General features: G+C 39.8%; 1 protein-coding gene across 9 annotated transcripts in view; it reads left to right on the top strand.

The window, feature by feature from the left end:
• The window catches only part of LOC117485244 (LIM and calponin homology domains-containing protein 1-like), a 102,237-nt gene that overhangs the window by 26,202 nt on the left and 53,105 nt on the right, over positions 1-22,930 (top strand). For all 9 annotated transcript variants that reach the window (XM_034133800.1, XM_034133797.1, XM_034133793.1 and 6 more), the window contains exons 2-3: positions 12,162-12,232; positions 15,771-15,840. In XM_034133800.1, the coding sequence (XP_033989691.1) occupies positions 12,162-12,232; positions 15,771-15,840 (141 nt within the window). The remainder of the gene's footprint in view (positions 1-12,161; positions 12,233-15,770; positions 15,841-22,930) is intronic.

Raw genomic sequence — 22,930 nt, 5'->3', positions numbered from 1 at the left:
CTCCGTTGAAGTGAGATGGAAAGCTTAACTGGAAAACCTTTTTGCACAAAGTGTGTAGCTTGTCTTCTGGAATTACTGTCACAGAGTGTTTAGCTGAATATGACAGCTTCTGCGTGTGTGTGTTTAGCTTTCTGCTCAGTCTGCAGTGCACATTTCCTTGTAACCATGAGCAGGTGTAGGGTTGCAAAATTCCGGGAATTTTCAAAGATGGAAACTTGCCATGGGAATAAACGGGAATAAGCGGGAATAAACTGGGAATTTTCTAAATTGAAGGTTGGCTCTTCATAGGGAACTTAAAGTGGACCCATCATGCTATATTTGAATAATATAGTGTAGGACCATACCTATATAAGGCATATTTATACTTTTTTCTTTTCAAAATACCAAACAGATCATGCATTTTAGCCATGCCTCATTTCGCTCAATTTGCACTTTTTTTTAGCTCTGCTCTGCAAGGGCAGATTCAGTGAGAACAGCACCATCTACTGGCCTGGCATATGTACTACAGCGTCTCCAGCGCTTTCGAACGGCAATGGCCGTGGCTGTCTCCTCCTGATTGGTGGAGTTGGCCCAATAGCCGTAGCGCCACCGTCCTGACGTCAGGACAGTGTTCAAATCTGGATCAGTTTTTATCAGATCCGTTGCAGCCCCTTTTTTAGAGATTTGGGTATGGAGGAAAATAGAGAGGGTTGTGTTTTCTGACACTTGGTGAGTTCCCTGGAACACCGGGGACACATATTCATGTATAAAAGACGTACAAAAGTGCATTTTGCATGATAGGTCCCCTTTAAATATAGTTGGGGAAAGTATATTTTAGCATAATCTGACTAGAACAAACGGATGCCAAGTACACTTGAATATCCATGCCATTCCTCAATCACATGCACATAGCTCACTGCTTACTGCATGGCTATTGAGACCACACCCCCTACAGGCACTGTGCATGCCTCCATCACATGCACAGATGATTTCTTGAAGTAATATTTAACTCAACATTCATGTTTTTGTTCTTCAATGAAACAAATGATTGTTCAATAATAATTAAAACTTGTTCTGTTCTACTTACAAATAAATCTGTTGAAATGTCATGTTTTTTAATTGTATCATTTTGCATGGATGTTTTCTTATGACAAAACAAAATGTTTATATTTATGCTTGGATATGATACAATTCGATTACATTACCCTCAATTCCCAGTTAATTCCCATAAATTCCAATAATTCCCATCATTCCCATGGAAAGTTTCCAATATGGAATATTTCCAAAATTCCCCAGCTTAACTTCCCATGGAAATTACCGGACATTTCCCGCCCCTTTGCAACCCTAAGCAGGTGACACACTGTTTTGCTTGCAGCAGCGCATGTTTATCAGCAGGGGTTGATAAGAACAAGTGGTTGGTATAAATCTGCTCATACAAACTAATCGTGAACCTGATCCAGTGTTGTGACAGTATCACTTATTCAAGAACAGAACATCGAAGATATCAGCAATGTACAATATTCTTGAAACACACTATATGATACACAGGTGTCATCTTTAAGGCTGCCGGGCCTCATGTGGTGTTTTGGCTTTGAGAACTGAATAGGAACAATCATAATTGTCCGGCCCTCGCTTTTTTATATACTAGGGATGCTCCGATCGCCAATTTTGGGGCCGATTGCCGGAATCAGTATCGGCCGATCCGATCGAGTGGGCGGGGCCTATGGGGATCTTCCATTTAAAGTGATGTTTAAAACTCAGTTAATGGGGCTCATTCACTGGCGCTTCCACACACAACAACCAACATAATTATTACATTCAAATGAAGTACATTATGTGTTTGCAGAGATGATTACTTCAAAGTTTGTATTTTCTAATGAACTATTTGGTATACTAACATAGTTTTGTCCATCCTCTTTCCATAGTTTAATTTTTAGAATTGTCCACATTGGCTCTCAGTTTGTGCAAAAATAGTGCCATATTTTCATCCATTAAATAAAGGTCTATCACGTCGAATTGAAGTAATGGGAATTCAGCCACATATGGAACAAAGTTCTGGGTGGTCTCCAGATTCCCAGTGTGAACACAAACGGCAGACGGACATTCATTCAGAGCTCATCAGATGACAGACAGTGGGCGGCTCTCCAGAGACGAAGGTGTGACATCGAAAACAGCCTCGCTCTGGGGAAACAGCTGACAGACCAGCAGTCCCTAGAGTGCTGTTATTTCACAGCTTCTCATTAAGCATGTAACTAACCATGATTTATTTTTATTATTTCATATGTTTGTGTCATTACAGTGAGGTCTTTGCATATTTGAGTTATATTTAAATGTATTTTTGACTGCAACTGTTCTGCAGAACGTAATTATATTTGAGCTTTTGTTGAACTAAACAGTGTTTAGCCTCAATGTTATCTCATAGGCAAACTTGATTGACAATAAGTTTGAATAATAATCCAAATATTATCAAATGTAAAATATATATTTTTGCTTAAACTTGGTCTTATGTCAAATTATGTTTGGGTATTTAGAATGTAGTGTATTTTTCTACATACCCTATATAGGATATTCAATGTTAGTAAAACTGTCCTGTAACCTGGGGTCCATGGGTCTAATCCCAACACTTCCATCTATGTATCACTAACTTGGTCAAATTAAAGCTAAAGTTTAACCAGTGTTCGGTGTGTGTCAGCTAACGGCTACAATCTAACACGCAAATATAATGTAGCTTCTGATCAGATGAAAGCAGTGCGTCTTGCTGAGTAGGAGCAACACATGAGTAATCAGGGGTTGTGTAAGGTTTCCCACGCTAGATGACTATCACAGGATCCTCCATGTGCATGGGAACATTTGTGCTTTTCTGAGTTAAAATGAGAAAGCAACAATCGAAAAGTGTCTGTTTGTTTGTGTTTTAGATAACGGAAATTAGGGGGAGACAAAGAGCCGAGCTGTATCTCTTGACTTCAGTAAACAGTTGTAAACCGTGTTTACAGTGTGAACACAAACAGTCTGGTTATCTGATAGCGTTCACTTATGTTGTTTCTACAAGCAACGTTAGCTTTTATAGTCCCATGAATTTCTGTTAAATGCATCTGGCTCAGAGTGATTGTTCTCCCATCTTGAACAGCACATTTATGTATGCTCTCCGTTCCTTTTATTGTGCTCTCCATGACTACCAATCAACATAATTCATTGCTGCTGCCTGCTGCGTGTGGTTGGCACATGTGAATAGTAAACTTGTGGTTATCCAAACACAAAGATCTTGCATAACATTCTGTCCCACACATAATTTCATGAGAAAATGATGGAATAGTTTTGTTGGTGAATGCTTTTTAAATTAATGTTTGGTCATTTAATCTGACAGCGGTCATAATTCATGTTCTTCCTGGTGGTCTTTTGATTTTTAGCCATTACCTATTAGTTTTAGTCTATGAAATGTGGTCTATCACAACAGATTGAGCCTAAATAGAGTGCTGTCATCAGATCAGTCTGTTAAACATTCCCCTCAGAAACTGTGGTCAGACTCTGGAATTCGGCTGTTGCGGTCCAGTGCAGATTCCTCTGTATAATACCAAGCCAATTATACTGTATTAACTCTCATTACCTGTGATGATCCCTGTCTCATAATGCTCTCTTGTTCATTGTCTCTGGCCTGTGCAGCGGCTCCAGCTCGGCCCAATTGGTTTCCAACTTCCGCTGCTTCTTTAGAGCGGTCTGTCTCATCTCCCGCCAAAAAGAAAAAGAGTGGTCAACCTCCTGTAAACACAAACTGACATCAAATGTCTATGCTGATGTGTTTATAGACGCGTGGGACCATGAATGTTTGACTAGTGATATTTGTATTAACCGACACAAACATAGTCCTCTTACATTTTGCTCTAGACTGTGAATGTGCTTCCTTGTCTCCCACTATAAAGTATACTGGAGCGTATCTCCTGGCGTCAGTGTCTCAGGATCAGTCTGACATGATGGTGAGATCTGCAACTGATTGTAGCGGTGATCTGCCATGCAGGCTTCAGAAGCATGATCCAACATTAGCCCAAATCTTCTAAAACCTCTGCTAATGCAGGAAACCACATGATGCATGCAACAATTAGTCATCAAGGGAAAAAATACACATTTAGTTTTCCAGCCCTACATTTGCCCCAGATCCCTAAAGCAGCTCAGTGTGCTCTCTGAAAGGGAGTTAGTTTGTAACATCATCTAGTACTCTATGTCATTGTTGTAAAGCATATACCTTGTAGCATATACTTATTGATATGTGATGTCTTTTATTTTATTTCATTTTATCCTTTCAGAGATTATTAGATTTTCTTTAGACACCTGGTTTTCAAACAACTAATGAATATTTGTGTCATTAAACACTTGTCTGTAAAAAGTTTGGTTTAAATGATGAACAATGCTCATCATGACTCGAGCACAAAACCCAAATATCCTACATTTTCAGAAATATGAATTAGACGATAGCAAACCTTTACAATTAAGAAGCGGTTGCCAAATCATTTTCTGTTGATTTTCCTGATTAACGAACTGATTACCAACTAAATGTTTCTGCCCGAAAGTTATGTTGCCACGGACCTTGAACCTGTTGTTTAATATGAACTCTCTCAAACTCTCTCCTACTCAATGTAAGAAAGTTCAAGTAGACTTCTTTTGTGCTCAAACGTAGTATTCATCCTTTATTTTAATTATGTTGAAGTACTATCTCAGATCATCCCAGTGTTTCCCATACATTGATTTATTTTTATTAAATATCGTCCACCACAAATTAATCTCATAAAAAAAAAAATAATAATAATATATATATTATATATATTATTATTATTATTATTATTATTATTATTTTTATTTTTATTTTTTATTTTTTATTTTTTTTATTTTTTTTTTTTTACAATTTTGGTGGTCTAATGGATAGTGAGGTGGGCTGATGATCGGAAGGTTGCAAGTTCAAATCCCGCCTGGAACACCACTACTAGTGTGCCCTTGAGTAAGGCACTTAGCCCTCAGTTACTCCAGGGAGAATGTCCCTGTAATTGGTCATTGTAAGTCACTTTGGAATAAGGCGTCTGCTAAATGCCTAAATTGTAAATTATATTTTTGGGAGAATAAACCCCACAGATCCTCAACTCCGGTGTGTCTCACTCATTAACAACGCAACACAGAGCAACAAGAACGTTGTCTACAGTAGCCATGAACTCGCATGTATTTTCTTATTTGAGGGGGGGGTGGATGCGTGGGCCACCTGAATAGGTTAAGGGGCCTTTGGCTTTTCTTGCCGGGGGGGGGTGCGGTGCCCCCACAAATAGAATCAAATTCTGTGGGAAACACTGCATCCCCTTCACTCCCAACTCTCCCTCAGTCTGTCGGACGACATGCCAACACACTGAGCACAGAGCAGACAGTCCATAGTCACAATACTGGATCCCTGTGGTGGTTTCAGTGGTGGCATCTTATAAATAAGTCTGAATGGTTGATCGTTGGCAGATAACACCCCAGACCTTTGGCTGAACTTGTTGAAACTCCATTAGTTTAGAGGACCCCCAGCCAGAGGCCGATGAAAACTCAGATGTTCCCAATTTTAATTCTGCTTGGAAAATATCCTGTTCCTTTTTAAAAGCCAATGACAAGATCTAAATCTTTTTTATTGATGATAAAAACTTGGCGGTTGACTAAGAGTGTCTGTTCCAGAGCGGTGTTTTGTCTTGTCATGAAACAGTTGATTTAGTTTCTGCAATACTGAAAAAGTTGAATGGTTTCATTGTTCAGTCTATAGACTACACACATCATTCATCAGCAGCATTGTTTGTTTCTATTCCCCTAACTCAGGTCATAACAGGTTGTATTACTAAATTACCATGGTGCACACTGTGGTTTTGTACTGTTGTTTGGAACCAGAAGCATTTACAGAATGAGCACTCTAGCCAAATTGAATTAACAAGATTATTGGCTGAAGGCCAGAATACGTGTTTACATGGGTTCTTGAACCTTGAGTTGGATTCAGTCAGGATTATGCAACACACTTAAGACAACATGTAAAGTAGAATCCTTTTGACTACAAAGCAGGCGTGTGGCTTGGGAGCACATGTGTCTGTTTATGTTTACCAGCCATAGAGCTAGCAGCTGTCAAGTGTTTAACAGGCGGACAGCACTTGGCCCCGGGGTCTTAAAGTAGCTAGTCTTTTACTTCCTGAAGTCACGGAAACCAAGCTGTCTCAGACCTTGAATTATTGGTCGTTAATTTAGGACAGGTAGCCTTTCCCCCTAGGGCCCCTGAGACTACTGCTACAATGCAATATATCTGTTTTATTTGGATGGCCCCCAGGGTGGAGGGATTGAAGTAAACTAGTTAAAATGGGAAGATGTGAAAGTCATGGACTTGATCACTGTTTGATGGGAAACTCTTGATGTGTGTGTTGCTTTGAGGGAAATTGCCTGACCAAATTTTCATTATTCTTCATCTGTTCAATTCTAATTTTCCTCGTGGTTTCATTTCACTAAATTGCCTTGACATGATTTGACTGTAGAGGAGTCTGCTCTCATCACATTGAGGTTTTATCTCTCAGAACATGAAAGCAATGTCTCCTGGGAGTTTTCACGTTAAAACCTCATTGGGTTTTATATTGTATATTTCATCAAAGCAAAAAAATAGCTTTACACACTACTGCTTTCTCAGGGAAACCTGATTTGGCAAAAGTACTTCTATAAAGTTCATTCATGCCTTTTCTAAACAAATATGCTGTAGACATCCTGTCTTTTTGGATATCAAAGTGATGGTGATGGCCACTTTGGACATGAATACAGAAATACTTCAGTCTGGATATGAAGTGTTTCCAAAGGGAAGGAAGTGAAAAGAGGGATAAAAAGCAAATCAGCATTGTTTGATTGTTTGTGGAACAATGCGGGCGACGTTCCACTGAAAACAACAAAGGCGACACATTCCTCTCTTTAATTGAGTCCCCTCACATGACCCTGCGGTGGTTTGAGTTCAGATCTAGAAGTTTCCAGCATTTTCAGGATGCATCTTTCCATTCACGTGTTTGTGTCCAACTGTAATGACATAGCAGTTTCTTGTCTGTTACAGCATGCATGTGTGCTCTGCAATTCACTTGGCCAGTGTTCTGCTTTAAAGGTCCCCTATTATACTGTTTTTCATCAATATATTATAGTCCTCAGATATATACAAAACATGTCTCTGAAGTGTTTGGCTCCAAACACCAAACAGATCATTGCAGCATCCCATAATCCCCTCTGTTTCAGCCCTGTTTCCAAAGTGCTGATTCTCTGTCTGTTACTTTAGATGAAAATAAGGAGCCCCTCCCCACGCCCCTCTGAGAGATATTTGGTTAAAAAGAACACAAAGGAGGAGATTCAGGTGATAATGTGTGGGGGGAGTTACCTTGGTTAGTGATTGGCTAATGGTTACACAAGCCAAAAAATCGTTATGACATCATAAAGTGGCCAAAATCTGATCAGCTCATTTTTTATATAAATGAATCAGGACAAACAGAGAGTGAATCTTTGTTCCTGAAACTTTCAGAATCTCTTTACACAGAGGGGACACATGTTGATGTATGAGAGACATGAAAAAGTGGATTTTGCATAATAGGTGACCTTTAAGAAATGTATATTAACTTATTGTCGCCACCTAGTTTTGCATTATATTGATAGAATTAGTGTTAGATGGAATTGTTGCTTAAAGTAGAAACATAAGTGACATTGAACAACAGTTCAAATAAGCTTTCCAGCTCTTAAAGTCAACTTTAATCTAATTTAGAAACCTGAACATGCAGTTTCTCCTGCAACTTAGATTGTTGAAAAAGCAGTACGTTTTTTTTAAACAATTTTACTGCTCGGTAGACCAAATAATGCTATAGAAATGCAGTCAACTTCCATCCCTAGATGTAACCTCAACAAATCCTCTAGGAGGTGTTTGTGTGAGTTAGGACGGTAACACTCTCCATCTGCCTCTTGATGTTGAGGTAACAGTGAGTGAAATTGTATTTTAGTTCCGTCTCGTATGGTGGTTATGTGTTCCCCTTTCACGCAGCATTTGCTAATAAAAAACATTTTGATTCTCTATTACATGCATGGTGCCCAATTGTATCAAACTAAGGCCTCCCTCGGGTCAGTCAGGATTTTCAGGTGCACTTCAGCTCACTTGCGCCACCAATGGGAGCCATAGATTAACATGATCCAAGGTCTTTAGCAGCTATGCAGTCACTGCCAAACTGCACATCAAGATAATGAGAGAAAAGTAATCCCTGCCATTCCCTTGTCATAGCTAGAAGAGTAATATGTCATTTATGTTAATATGCATGCACGCCAAAGGACAGAATATTAATTGACCTAACCTTAAACCTATCCAGCTGGAGGTTCTGGTCCACCAGTGGCCCATAAAATGAAACTATTTGGGGATTTATTGAATATGGAAAAACCGTTTTAATACACATGCAAGTTTTTTTCCTTAAGTCATTTATTTCGTTTCTGTTTTCAAATTGGAAATTGAACAATACCATCTGTATCCTAATTTATCCCCCATCAGTATTTTTCCAGATTTCGTTATCTTTAATAATGGTGATAGTTATACTGTGTCTGACCTCACCTGTTGTCCTGCACTTGGCTGCACTCTGCCCTCAAAGTATGAAGGTGGTGTCACTGTAATCTCTCCGTGTCAAGGGAGTGTGACACTTTAATCTTCCCGTGTACACTCATACTCATCTGCAAGGTCAGTGAAAAGCTGACCTAGTTATTGGAGAGGCTGTTCAATCCCTGCAGAAACCGGCATCATTCCTTTTTTAGTTAATAACCCAAAACCAGGTGTTTATTGTTTGGCAAGAAACTGTTCAAAACAGTACAAGGTCATCCATCTCTAGAAGTAAGGACATTAACATTCATGTGACACATTTATTGAGTGGCTCGTAAATTAAGGTCATCTTCTTGGCTGCAGATATTTTTAAGCTTCAGATATAAAAGTATGTTGGCCATTTTATTTTTAGCGAAATCAGAATGTGAACAAAACCAGGGAACACTATTCTGTAATAACTCTGGGATTGCTTTGCATTCACAGTGAAGGCCTAGAAAAGTTATTGACTACTCTACAATCATGTTATTATGACTTAAGATCTTAAAGGGGACCTATCATGCAAAATGCACTTTTGTACGTCTTTTATACATGAATATGTGTCCCCGGTGTTCCAGGGAACTCACCAAGTGTCAGAAAACACAACCCTCTCTATTTTCCTCCATACCCAAATCTCTAAAAAAGGGGCTGCAACGGATCTGATAAAAACTGATCCAGATTTGAACACTGTCCTGACATCAGGACGGTGGCGCTACGGCTATTGGGCCAACTCCACCAATCAGGAGGAGACAGCCACGGCCATTGCCGTTCGAAAGCGCTGGAGACGCTGTAGTACATATGCCAGGCCAGTAGATGGTGCTGTTCTCACAGAAACAGCCCTTGCAAAAACAGAGCTAAAAAATGTCAAATTGAGCGAAATGAGGCATGGCTAAAATGCATGATCTGTTTGGTATTTTGAAGGAAAAAAAAGTATAAATATGCCTTATATAGGTATGGTCCTACACTATATTATTCAAATATAGCATGATAGGTCTACTTTAAGTAGAAAAATCTAAAATATCGATACAGAATGAGCTTTTTAATCTACAAACTTTTAGGTGGCAGATCTTCAAGGAAGAGCAGGTCCATTAACTGTTTTCATAGAACATGGGTTTAGTGCAGGTGCTAGTGAATGCATTTATTTATTTACGTTTTGCGCACTCTCGCGGGAATATCTCCGCAATGGAGCGAGCTTAAGTTTCATTTTCGATTGCATGATTTAGCCCAGCGCAACACCTTCGTCACACATGTTGCCACTTGTTTGTACCATTTTCAAGCGATTTGTAATCTGTTGTAGAAAAGAAAAGTTTTATAGGATTTCAAGAAGCATATAAAACAAACAATGGATAAAAGTCTAAGTGGAGAAACACTGGATTGTCAACGGGGGGAGCCTCGCTGCGGGGAAATTCTACAGATGGGTTAAAAAATTGATTACATTTTTTTTAAATTTTGTAAGCATCTCGTGACCCCCACTCGGGCTCGCGACCCCCACTTTGGGAACCCCTGGTTTAGTGGACCATATAGTTGAATTGTAGGGCCAACTTATGGGCCTCACACTCAGATCTCACACATCACTTTGATACTGTCCACCCACGAAGCAAACCATTTCCTGCTGGTGTAGAATGGAAAAGCAGCGATGAATACCTAAATGGCAGCATAAAGGGAACATATTTACCTCTCTCTTTTCTCTGTTTTTCTATCTTTATGTGCTTTCTTTCTGTCTAAGTCCAAAGTACCAAACACGACACTTCTCTGTGCCCCCCCAGCACCCCCCAGCAGCAGAAATGAGGCCTACTGTCGACCTCTTTGCTGACACACAGCAGTCCATTCCTTTTGTAACGGCTCTAGGCTTCACAACGGGCCAAGAACCTGACAGAAACAAAACACACAGCTGACCCAGACACTCTACATCGACACACTTTTTCTTCCGCAGCTGTGCAAATACATGTCAAATAATCTCTCAGGAAATGTAATCTTGTAATTGTTTTGGCTTCCAACCCAGCAGACCAAAGCCCCCCTCTCCCTTTTTGTATGACCAAACCTGTGACACTGTAAGAAGAAATGGATTGTAATGGCGCATTTCCACTGCAGGGCCTCGCACGGCTTAGTACGGTATAGTTAGGCCTTGGTAGGCCAGGCTCACTTTATGCTGCGTTTCCATTACAGTTTAGTAGCTGGGGCAGTAACTATAGTTACGCAGTGTAGGCAGAGCCGTGACGTCATCTTTAATGCGAACCACAACACCAACATCAGCCGTTAGCTGTTAGCACTCAGAGCTCACAGCTCCTCATATCTGTTCAGAAACTAGACAAAAGTTAAACAAGTACAAACCACAGACTGCCTGTGTCATGGCGAATACAGTCGCTGCTTTATTTATGTCTGTATAGGCCGTTGTTGTGAGTGTGGACGGTCGGAGCATATACTGCGTTAGCTTAGCCAATCTCCATTCAGAAAACACGCATTTTAAAAGGTGTTTCGCTTGCCGTCTGTCTGCAGACTTGTCAAAGCATTAATTCATGGTTTTTACTAACCGGTTTCAGTATGTTGTTACTTCGGCATCATTTTGAAACATGTATTACAATTAAATCATGGTAAAATATGTTCATTGTGTTGTAGTTGTAGCCACTCACGTCACTAGTTTAGCATATTCAGCCCGGTTGTTGGCCCGGAAAGAACCACGATTTTGGAGGGCCAGAAAAACTGTGAAAAAGTACCCGCTAGCCAGAACTACCCCTAGTGGAAACGCAACAAAAAACGGGCCGGGTTTGGCACGGCACGCTTAAACCGTGCTACGCGCTGCAGTGGAAATGCGCCATAAGTAGGCCTGGTCCTAAAAGTCCTGTAACAACCACTATTCTTGATTGGGACAGTTATTTCTCCGTTGCACTTGTGATTATTTTTTGCATTTTCATGTGAGGCATACACGCATTAATAAGATGCCCTGTTCACTCACATAAATAAAGGTCAAAGGTCAAAAGTTCAGCTGAAGCTCATATGCAGAAAACGGCAATTTGGGTTCAATTTATTTCCAACATTTTGCTGTGACAGACCATTACACATGTTTGGGACCTGTTCAAATGTTCCACCATGTGTTTGTGTGTAAGTAAATGTTAGCCTGCACTTGAGTTGCTATATTTGCCCACGGAAGCACACATGCCTGAAAATGTACTGTAAAGTCATGCAAATACATGCAAACAGGCAGCCTCACAGGATCTGAGTAACTATTGGCCATTAAATCCCCCTGTCACAACACATTAGCCCGCCACGGCCATTTGGTCAGGATGATTGTGGCTTATGTCAAGCTTGTTAGTGTTTAGTGCTGTTAACTAGAGAGGGACTTGATATACGGCTACGGCTCTTTGTGGACCATTCTCTGGATTTATCGTGAGGGAAACACGTGAAAGGAGTGTTCTATTAAGGTTGTTGGGCTTGTTTCTTGGTTTCTAAGTAGAGCGTTTGTGTTTAGACTTTAGATTCAGAGGCTGACTTGTTTTTTTAATGGTGTGTGTTTTGTTGTTTTTGTTATATTTTGCTAACTCATTCCTTTCTTCTCTCTTTCTAGGCTGTGACAGGAAGATGTTTTGGTGACAAGGACTTCAGAGGCGGTTTGGAGAATGGGATACTGCTGTGCGAGTAAGTTCTCACTATATCTTATTTGTTTTTATCTGACTGTCTTTAGCAATTAGGCTTCTCTACTACAGTAGCTGTCTCCTTTACTTTTATCTTTGGTAATCTTATTCTGGAAAATGTGTTTTTTTACACTTTCTGATCGGCTCTTCTCAAAGACTTTCTTTGTTTTTATTGACTTGTCATGGGTTCGAGATGATTGATTGTGTTCAATGGTGAATTGAAGTGGGTGACACCTTCATTAAAGCTCCAGTCCTGAGAGTACGAGTGCAAAGGTCATTATCACAATGCTCTCTAGCAGGTCGAGTCACTGGCATTCTTGAATATATCTTTAAACTAAGTTAATAGTTATATCATTTGTATAGGATTGTGCTCTGCCTTTCTCTGCATTGGTAGGAAAAAAGCCCTAATAGTTAATCAAACACAATATCTACGCATAACCAAATGCCCTCACTTGTTTCACTATGGTCCAGTGATCAGAGAGACTGATACCCCTTTACAGTTTCCTCACATGAGACACAGTGAACTCTTTTCTGCTCTCTCATTATAAGGCGAGGTGCTAAAATGAGACTGAAAACACACACAGACACTTCCTCCACATTCCTATCTGACAAGTTCAGTTACACAACACTGATGTCTAAACCCTGTTTGTTGTGAATACAGACGTCATATCCAATTTAAAAGTTTCCCCACTGGTTTTGGAATTTCTGGAACAAAGTCTTCACTTCTTGTGATTCAAACATTATAAAATGATAACAGAATCTATCTCATGCAGATAATTAATGAATCGCTATGTTTAGAACATGAATTGGCATCTTTCTTGATAACTAATGAATCATTATTATTATTATTACTTTGTTGTTGTCAGTCTTCCAATTTAAGATCTGCTATTTGCTTCTGTTTGATATGATTGCAAATGCAGTGTCTTTGGGTTTTATACTGTTGTTATTTAATCATCATCCTTACATCCGCTTCCTTAAAGCCCGCGTCACACTGTCCCGAAATTGACACCAGATGGACACACGATAAAGGAAATGTTCAAATTCGTCTCTGATCGTAACAACATCGGGCCACTCGTGAGGGCATCTTAAGCCATCGTATGACCGCCGGTGGAGTTTCTCAGGCTCCGGCAGCAACTTCGTGAGCGGTGGCAAAATCTTTGGCATGCCAAACAATTGCCGAAAGACCTTGCGAAGGTTCATTTTCGTGGTGAATTTGTGTGTCCATTTTGCCCTTCGTAAGGCCATCGTGAGGGCATCTTGTCAAATCGTGTCATCTTCGTCTTTACTTCGTGTGATCATCGGTGCCATCGGGCATTTTTCGCCTCACGAAGACAATACGAAGGAAACAAGAAGCTGCCCGATTGTCTTAGGAAGGCAACACGACTACGTGAAGCCCTCGCAATGCCGTTGTGTAGCCATCGTATTGTAGTACAATTTGTGTTCTGTGAAACTGAAAAGGATATTACATTGTTTTTGTTACTTTCGTTGCAGTTGTATGTCTTAAATATAATTTAGGTTAACTTCCTGTTTTATTTAGATGCTTTTATTTTTGAAGGCGAGTTTACGCTGTTTACAGGAAGTTGTTGTTGCTATGGAAACAACATGCCTTCGTGTGTGGTTCGGGTGCCATCGTGTGGCCTTCTGTAGGCATCGTACTTGCTTCGGCTGTTGCTTGGCTGTTGACCAAGTTCGGGGCCATCTTCGTGCGAAATTCACAATTCCATATTCGTGTGTCCATCTGGTGTACATTTCGGGACAGTGTGACGCCAGCCTTAACGCTGCACTTAGTCAACTAATGCATGTAAATGGTTTCCGTCCAGCGGTGGAGAGAGGTTTGTTTTGTATCTCACTACTTCCAAAAGTGAAGTACTTTTCAACCTCTTTATCTTTCCGATAACCAAGGCGTCAGGAAATGTGTTTGTCCCTGACATACAAAAAGAGGATGTATTTATATCGCCTGTACTGTGTTTGTTTGGATTGTATCTGTTTTTAAAAACAGGAAACACTCTCATACAACAACACTAACAACTGGGACAGTCTTGAGTGGACACAAATGGGCCGCACTCCCAAAAAAAGAATCTGGATTCATGTTTTGAAAAAGTCAATCTCAGGGGCAATAAACAAAGTCATCTGTACTGATGCAGGGGTGTCAAACTCAAATACACAGTGGGCCAAAATGAAAAAATCGGTACTAGTCAGGGGCCGGACTGGTTCAATGTTTATTGCAAAACGTATTGAAATGAACTTATAAATTAAATACTTAAATTATTGCCTATAAAAACAACATTAAATAATCAGTTGCATTCATTTCTTATGGCTCTATCTGCAGCTTCATTTCTTATGATTGCAACAGCTTCAAAAAAACTATTTCCCTCAAAGAAAAAACCAAACATGCCCTGTTGTCGCAAGAAAGAAAGTGCAGAAGGAAACATCCATTGAAACTCAGGTTGCTGCTCTGTGATGCTAGTTCAAGCCAGATACTTGGCATCTCATCTTGGGTGCAAGTTCATCAATGCGTGCAATATTTCCCGGCGGGCCAGATCTAATAGTAATTAGAAATGATCCTGCGGGCCGAAATTAAATCCACCACTGGCCTGATTTGGCCCCCGGGCCTTGAGTTTGACACATGTGCCACAGAGGGTGAAATCCTCTATGGAGGCTAAATATAAAAGAATAAAGCAGACTGCAACATTATTCTGATAATGTCTTTCAAGAGTTGAAATATTGTCTCCACTGTTCGCATTGCCCACTCTCCCCACCTACACATATTGTATGCGGCACTGAGAACACCCTTCTCTTGGGGTTGTTGAAAGTTATTCTGGGAAGCATACAGTACAGCAGGAAGTCTGAGGGAAAGAGAGTTCACTAAAAGGTAAATTACGGCAGTTCATCACAAAATACCTGCTGGAATGCCATCGACATCACAGGACCGCCGATGTCTAATACTGTAAGATTATCCCAGAGTGGGTTTTTAGTTTACAGTGCAGAATCATTACAGTGCTTCCTCTGATGAAAACACACACAAAAGAGAGAAACTGGAGACAGAGAGGGAGCGAAGAGGGGGGGGAAACTGTGGCTTGTTTATGACTGACATGCTGTCCAAGGTTGTAGAAATATACTGTAACCGTAAAAGAACTGTCTTGCAATGAGATTTGACGGCAGAAGGACCATGTTCCCAAGAGTACTGGAACTATTTAACAGCTCCCAGCGGGGGGAAGGAGACGCAACAATTCTCCACTGTGATTTAGTATCTCAGTCGTTATAAACCTTGGGCCAATGCCACCATGGGACCCTCAGAAAATGTTTCTCTCTCCCCTTTTGTTCCCCCTCTTTACTCTAAAGACAAACACACAGCTTCACACATTCTTTATCTCTTTGACCTGCAGTTATTTCATTCTGTATGAACTGGGTTTGAACTTACTTTGCAGAGTTTCATTTCAAATATTACAAAGAAAAACAAATGTACACAGGCTTGCTTTTCGTTTTGTTTTTATTATTAAATTCAGCTTGTGATGTTTTCTTCCCTCTGTGTCTTTTGTTAGGTTGCTGAGCTCCATTAAACCTGGCCTGGTAAAGAAAATTAACAGACTTCCAACACCCATAGCTGGCCTGGTGAGTCCTCTTTCCTCCTGCAACCTCACAACAGCACTTCAGAGAGTACAATGATCTTTTTGGAAAATTATTTCTCTAGATTTTTAGTTACTTATTGGCTTTCAGTCTGTTTCTTCCTCACCTCGCTCTTTCTTCATAGTTTTACTTTGGTATATTTGCCTTAACCCATGGATGAAAAACTTTATGTATTAACATTTCAAATAGGCTGTAGTATGAGTGTGCTTCTTCTCTCCAAAGCAATGAGGCGACCTAAAGATTAACAACCCTGTCAAACACCTTTTTAAGTACATCAACAGAGTTTGCCAGATTATTTTTCTACTTTTTAGTGATACATATCATCCAAACTGCACTTTTAGTGAGTGCCAAAGACGTGAGAAAGAAATGAGTACTACACACATACACTGACAATAATCATGTGACATTATACAGCAGCAAGTGTGTTATGTGGGTTTGATTACAGATAGATGCAGTTTAAAGATCTCAGTTTCAGTCGTCACTAGGGTTGGGTACCGAAATCCTGTTCCAGCTCAGCCTCTCTCTCTCTCTCTCTCTCTCTCTCTCTCTCCTCTCTCTCTCTCTCTCTCTCTCTCTCTCTCTCTCTCTCCCCCCCTCTCTCTCTCTTTCTACACACAGCGGCTCTGCTGCCCGTTTAACAGCCTCATCTTTGTCAACCTTTCTTATGTTCTTTCTCTAACACGTAATGAAGGTTATTAAGCGTTTTAACTCCTATGCTGTTGATATTGACCGCCATTTCCTTTATGAAGTGAACCAGCCTCCCTGTCTGTGTCCTTGCGCTGTCCTCACATCCCCGGACTGTGAGACAGACTCGGAGGAGCACAGGGATGTCAGTATTGTTTATGAAGCAGGGTATAGAAAGTACATTATTGAAATGAAAATACTATTGATGTACTTTTACAAACAGTGAGCAGCTGGGCAGCTGCAGCATATGTATTGCAGGACATGTGTTGGACACAGACTGTATGGTTGGACTCTGTCTCACAGGCAGGTTGCAGTGTAACATCAGAGGAGACTTGGCCAGTTGTATATTCTCAAACTGCACCACTTAAAACTAACTAAACAATGCAGAGATTATTTTAATATAATTGTATTCAATAACCGCAACAAAATGAAACAGTTAAGTGATTTGTAAATAGGAATACAGATATGACTTAATGTTTTCATATATATATTTTTCTCCCAGTGAAATTGGCATGGGACTTATTTTTACCCTCTCACCGGAATCAGAACCGAAATCGTTAAAATCCAAACGATACCCAACCCTAGTCGTCACAGTAGACGTGTCCATCAGCAGCCGTGTGTGACACAGTTAAATTCACAGTAGACTGTTGATCAAAACCAACATGTGTGCCAATATCAGTTCCTGTCCTTTCATTGACTAAACCAAATGTATTTGACTTACTTTAACCATCGAAAACATATTTTTATATTAGCATAAAAAAATTCCTTCAAGGTCATCACACCTCAACTGAATAATGTATGTTGTAGTCAGCAGTTTAAATAAAAAAATTTATGTTTGCCCCCTGCTTTGAATGAGAGCCTGTGAATTTCAGTAGACCTGAACACTGATACATTTAGACCAGAGTACAGTGCAATACACTGCAGCCCTTTCATGACAACTTAAGACCTTGATCTGGATGAAGTGACCTTTATGAACCAGGACCGGCACGTGAACAGAGACACACTGAAAGTCTATCGCTTAGTTCTTGTTAACTTACAGTAGCTCGCTGTTGTATTCCTCACTGCTGTCTTAAAGGCCGTTTATGAAAAACATTGGGGGTATTTTGTTGGAAAGACCAGGTTACGGTACAAAAATTAAAGACCAATAATTACAATTTTTCAAACTTGTTAGGATTTCTTTCCTCTAAAAAGTACATTTTCAAATATTTTCCATCCCGGATCCAATCTTAAATAACAACATGACAACAACATTGCTTAACATTACATTACATTTCACTTGTTAGACGCTTTTATCCAAAGTGACTTACATACATTCAGTACTGTGGACAATCCCCACAGGAGCAATTTGGGGTGAAGTGTCTCAGGGACACAACAACATGCTGACTGCAGTGGGACTCGAACTTGCTACCCCCTGATTCAAAGTTCAGCGCACTAAGTTCAGCGCACTAAGTTCAGCGCACTATCCCACTGAGCCACAGCCTCCCCTGTGGCTGATTATATTTAAGAAACAATATTATATTTTGGCTTGGGTCAAAATTCATAGAATGGACAATGAGACATTATTATTTATTTCATTACTGGCCTTATCGTGTGATTTAAACATATTCAACTACACTGACAGGTTGATTTTTCTCCGTCATGACAATCATAAAGTCAAAGTTGCATTTATTAGCTGTTGAGTCCCGATACACATTAGTGAGACACAAAGCAGGTTAAAACAGTGTAAGGGGAGCCGGCGGTTATCATTCAGATCACAGCAGGACACACGAGAACAGGAAGTCTGATTTGGGCTAAAACAGCTTTTCTAATCACACGGCGTCACTAATGGCTGCCAATCAGCCGTCTCTGGCTTTTTACAAGTGGCGATAATTACACCGACATTCTTTACAAGCCTTTTTCCCACTTTACAATCACTGCTAGAATAACACTTGATTATCCTGTTAGGGCTTAAACTCTGGAGCTTCTGTGCTCACTCCCCATGGTAGTGTTTGTCATCCTTGCATAACACATAAATATGAAGTTCCTGTTGCACCTTGTTTTTGGTTGAGTTTTCTTTTTGCTTTCTTTTCCTCATCAGCTACCACCCTGCAGTCGTTCGTGTACTTAATCACACATTCCTCTATATGTAGCCTGATAGCGAGTTATCAGTTCATCTGTGCTGCTGACAGCCACATATTTGAAGTGGTTTAAAGGGTTTTTAATGACTTTCAAAAATATATCAGGGTGCATTGCCACTTTTCTAAAAGTCAGCAAATAACTGTAAAAACAATTGACTTCCTCAAGTTGTTAAATGGAGTGTTTAGCTGCCTAATTTCAATGAGATCAATCAAGGCTGTCGAAAACAAATGCGAAGATTTGATTTGCATTAGCAGTTTCTCTTCCAAAGTAAATAATAATAACATCAAGCATGTGGATACAGTAACGCTACATTTGTTTGTAATTCAATCTATAGAGAGGCGAAGTCCCCCCCTTTCTGGGGGACCTCCATGGGACTTTATTTCGGAAAAAGTATGAATTGAAGTCAATGGAGAGAGAAAGATTATCTTTCGATCCCGTTTGAATTGTGCCATGAATTACACACGGCAAAAACATTGTTTAAACAACCTTTTTTTTTTATTGAAAGTGCTGTTCTGGATGCAAGAATAATCAGATTAGTATAATGCAATCTAAAAGGGCAGAACAGGAAAACTACAGTTGTTCTACATACGTTACATTGTTACATTGCACATTGAAGTCCAGTTTTAATCAAAGTCTAGTCGATTTCATCCTTAGCTGTTATTTTGTCGTCCTTATTAGCTTGTGAGTTAGCTCTTGTTCCAACAACATGTGGCTCTCTGGCAACACAAGAGATCTCTATAATGAGATTATTATTTGGTCTCCAGGGCTTCTAACTTAATTTCCACTTACTCTTTTCCAAAATGGATAAGAAGTCAGTTTGTTGTCAGTTCCTTCCTGTAATGTCATTATTTAAGGGTTATATGATTATGTTAAGACACACAAAACCCTCTGTTGCACCTATTTTTATGACACACATGGAAATATTCAGTCATTTAGCGGATCGTTTTTTTCCAATGCATGCAGCTATCTTCTCTTACATCTTACTCCTCCAGACAACTAAGAATGTATCATACCTCACTGTTAAACAAATCCCTTACATTTAGCTTTATTTTTAATCATCTGTTCATTTCACCTATTCTTACATGGCCAAAGTATTGTAAATCTCTGAAATCATGATGTTGGTCATCAAGGAAACAAAGCATTCAAACCCTAACCTGCACTCATTGTAATATTTAACTGAAATTGTCCTTATAGACATACGTTTTTTTGATGACAAACCACTTTATGAATACTGTATGAACACAGATGTTTAAAACACATTTGACTTTCTATCCAGGATCAAATGTTGTCTTGTTCCCAGATCACTATAGAGAGGCGAAGTCCCTCCCTTTCCGGGGGACCTCCATGGGACCTTATTTCGGAAAAAGTATGTATTGAAGTCAATGGAGAGAGAAAGATTATCTTTCGATCCCGTTTGAATTGTGCCACGAATTACACATATGATGTTTGTCAATTTAAAAGATAATTTTACAAGTCAAAAGAATTAAAATGTGTCGTAAAACTGTGAAGTAACACTTTTTTTTTTGTGTGAAACCGCTCAATGAACTACATCTCCCGTCTCGCACCACACACCAAGACGGCCGTCACGTTGGCACATTTCACTTCTTTCTTTCAGAATGAGGCGGAAAGTATTAAAAGAGGTGAAAATCACTCCAAGTCTGGGCATGTTGAGAGCTGTACATACACACAAGGGGAGTTAGTCGGTTCCGTAAGAGCCAGCATGCGGGACCGGGACTCTGGGATTTGTAGTCTTTCTAGTTGCGTATTTTTCATAGTCTTATATTTCAACAGTTTTACGACAAACTGACTTTTTTGACATGGAAATGATTTTTTAATATTGACAAACATCATATGTGTAATTCGTGGCACAATTCAAACGGGATCGAAAGATAATCTTTCTCTCCTCATTGACTTCAATACATAATTTTTCCAAAATAAGGTCCCATGGGTCGGAAGTAGATGGGCGGGACTTCGCCTCTCTATTGGACAAACACACTTTCTTATGTTCCATTTTGGAAACGTATCAATATGTTTCCAGAGTATGAATGAGGCTTTGATTAATTTTTGTTGTTGTGCTGGATGCTTTTGCTGAAAACAACTAAACCTATTAGCCATAGGTGAGGCGCTGCAATTTCAGGATGGATAAACATTGCATTGGTAACTGGCCCATAGGGTGAGGATGAATCATTCCCTGAACACAACATGTTTACAGTAGCCGTTTGAGGACAACATACTGTAAGAAAAAGAAAAATCACACCTACTGGTTTCCAGTCTATACAATAAAGCCTGTATACTCTGAACGTTTCATAACTTGGCTTCCTGTGGCTTTGCAGGTATTTTTCTTCCTCATAGCTGTGATTAAAGAGGCGAGAAACACATAAACAAGGCGTCTGCTGTTATCTGGACCATCGTAATAAAACACAGGCTACTCCCCCTTCCTCTTCCTGTTTGGGGGCTAATGGGAAAATGAGTCTCTGAGGAGCTCTGGCTGTTTTGTAATTAGAGCGGCGACCTCAGTGGTTTGGCAGCTCGGCCCTGTGTGGCTCAGTGTTGGTCTGAACAGGTTGGTTGTTGCGTTCTGGGTCCCCGGACGTCTCTGGGTCCACTGGTATGCTCATGTTTTACGGTGTGTAAACAGACAAGCAGTGGATAATGCCCTGCATGTTAAATGGTAGCAATGTTAGAAGAATGTGTTATTGCGTCAACCTTCGGGCAACAGTGACGTACACGTAGAAAAACATGACTTCCGAACGATATGTAAAACTTCCAGCTTGGGGGATTTTCATATTCATTTGAAGGATTGTATGCATTATTAGTGTTTTTAAGATAATTGAACTGCCCGTGGTGCAGTGAGAGCTTTCAAAGTCCTGACAGTCGTGCATTTTTAGGAAATCTTATGCATCGAAAAGTTAGAAGAATTTACTATGAAAATTAAACTATTTTGATTCAAATGAAACCACATCAGTGTGTGTAAACATTGTCCTAAGATTGCATTTTCAAGGCAATATTAGGAGTTTTATAAAAGTGTAGTCACATCTGTTGAAAGTACTAAACTTATATTTAGCCTTCTTGCCCTACAATTGATGTTGCATCTAATCAGGCATCAACACAGATACTGATTGATAATTATAAATAGCTTGGCTGATACATTGAGACAGCACATGAGACAGCAGGTGTCTTATATTAATACTCAAGACCATAAATAACACAGAGCACAGCGCAGTGCAGCATGCTGGCTCTACCCTTCACCTTGCTCTTATTTCTGGTTGTTATCCTTGGGAGGGAGAGAAAAGGAATCGGGAACATACTGTATCTCACTGACACCCAAGAGGCTCGGGCAGCTTTTCTCTGGATTCTGTCCAGGTCCAAAATCAAGGTTTGGGCACTGATCCTCTCCCTGAGAAACCTTGGTGGTCTAATCGTGGTAGTGAGATATAGATTACATGAGGGCTGTGTTCAAGGAAACCCAAGCTCTTTTGTCGGTATGTTACAGACACACAATACTAACCAGCATAATATGCACATCTAGTTATAAGGGTACTTGGAATATGTGGCCCTCTTTTCTACGGCTTACTCCAAATTAACTTGTTTTGTAACTGAGCATATATTAAGATTTGGTTGTAAATGCTGTGGTGATATTTTTTCTGTTTTTCTTAAACTCTTCTACATAGTTGGTATTTCCAAATTGTGTATATCCTTTGCCCAAATGTATTATGACTACATTTTTTTACACAAGTGCTTTGTGCCGAAGTCAATCTTCTACCACCCTATCCTTATACAAACACATTCAGCTGTCAGTCCTTTCTTTGCAGTAAACGCCCAGCTTCCTGTGGCACTGACCTGCAAATCACCACACAACCATGGTCATTTTTTGACACATTCACTCCAAACACACACTGAACTATCCCTTTCGCCATTAAGCAAGGTGCTTCGAAATTAGCCTCTTTCCTTTTTTCCGTTTGCATTTAAGATTTAAACCATTTGTGAGACAAAATGGTTTAACCTGTTAAGCCCCAAAGCCCCCCTCGGCGGGTCTTTTTTTTTTCTCAAAAAAAAAAAAAAAAAAAAAAAGTTTTTTTTTAATTTTTTATTAATTTTTTTAATTTTAATTTTTTTTCTTTTAATGGAATGAATACCTATGGTGATAATTCAATGTAATACATCATTTTTATAGTCTGGTACCTGAAAAAGGTCAAATGGCACTGATGGAACCAGATATACCCAAATGTGCCGAAAGCCTATTCCGCCTGGAACTTTTTTTTGCTAAATCTCT

The sequence above is a fragment of the Trematomus bernacchii genome, unplaced genomic scaffold (assembly GCF_902827165.1).
Source record: "Trematomus bernacchii unplaced genomic scaffold, fTreBer1.1, whole genome shotgun sequence".
Taxonomy (NCBI): domain Eukaryota; kingdom Metazoa; phylum Chordata; class Actinopteri; order Perciformes; family Nototheniidae; genus Trematomus; species Trematomus bernacchii.
This window is presented reverse-complemented; position numbering and strand designations above follow the sequence as displayed.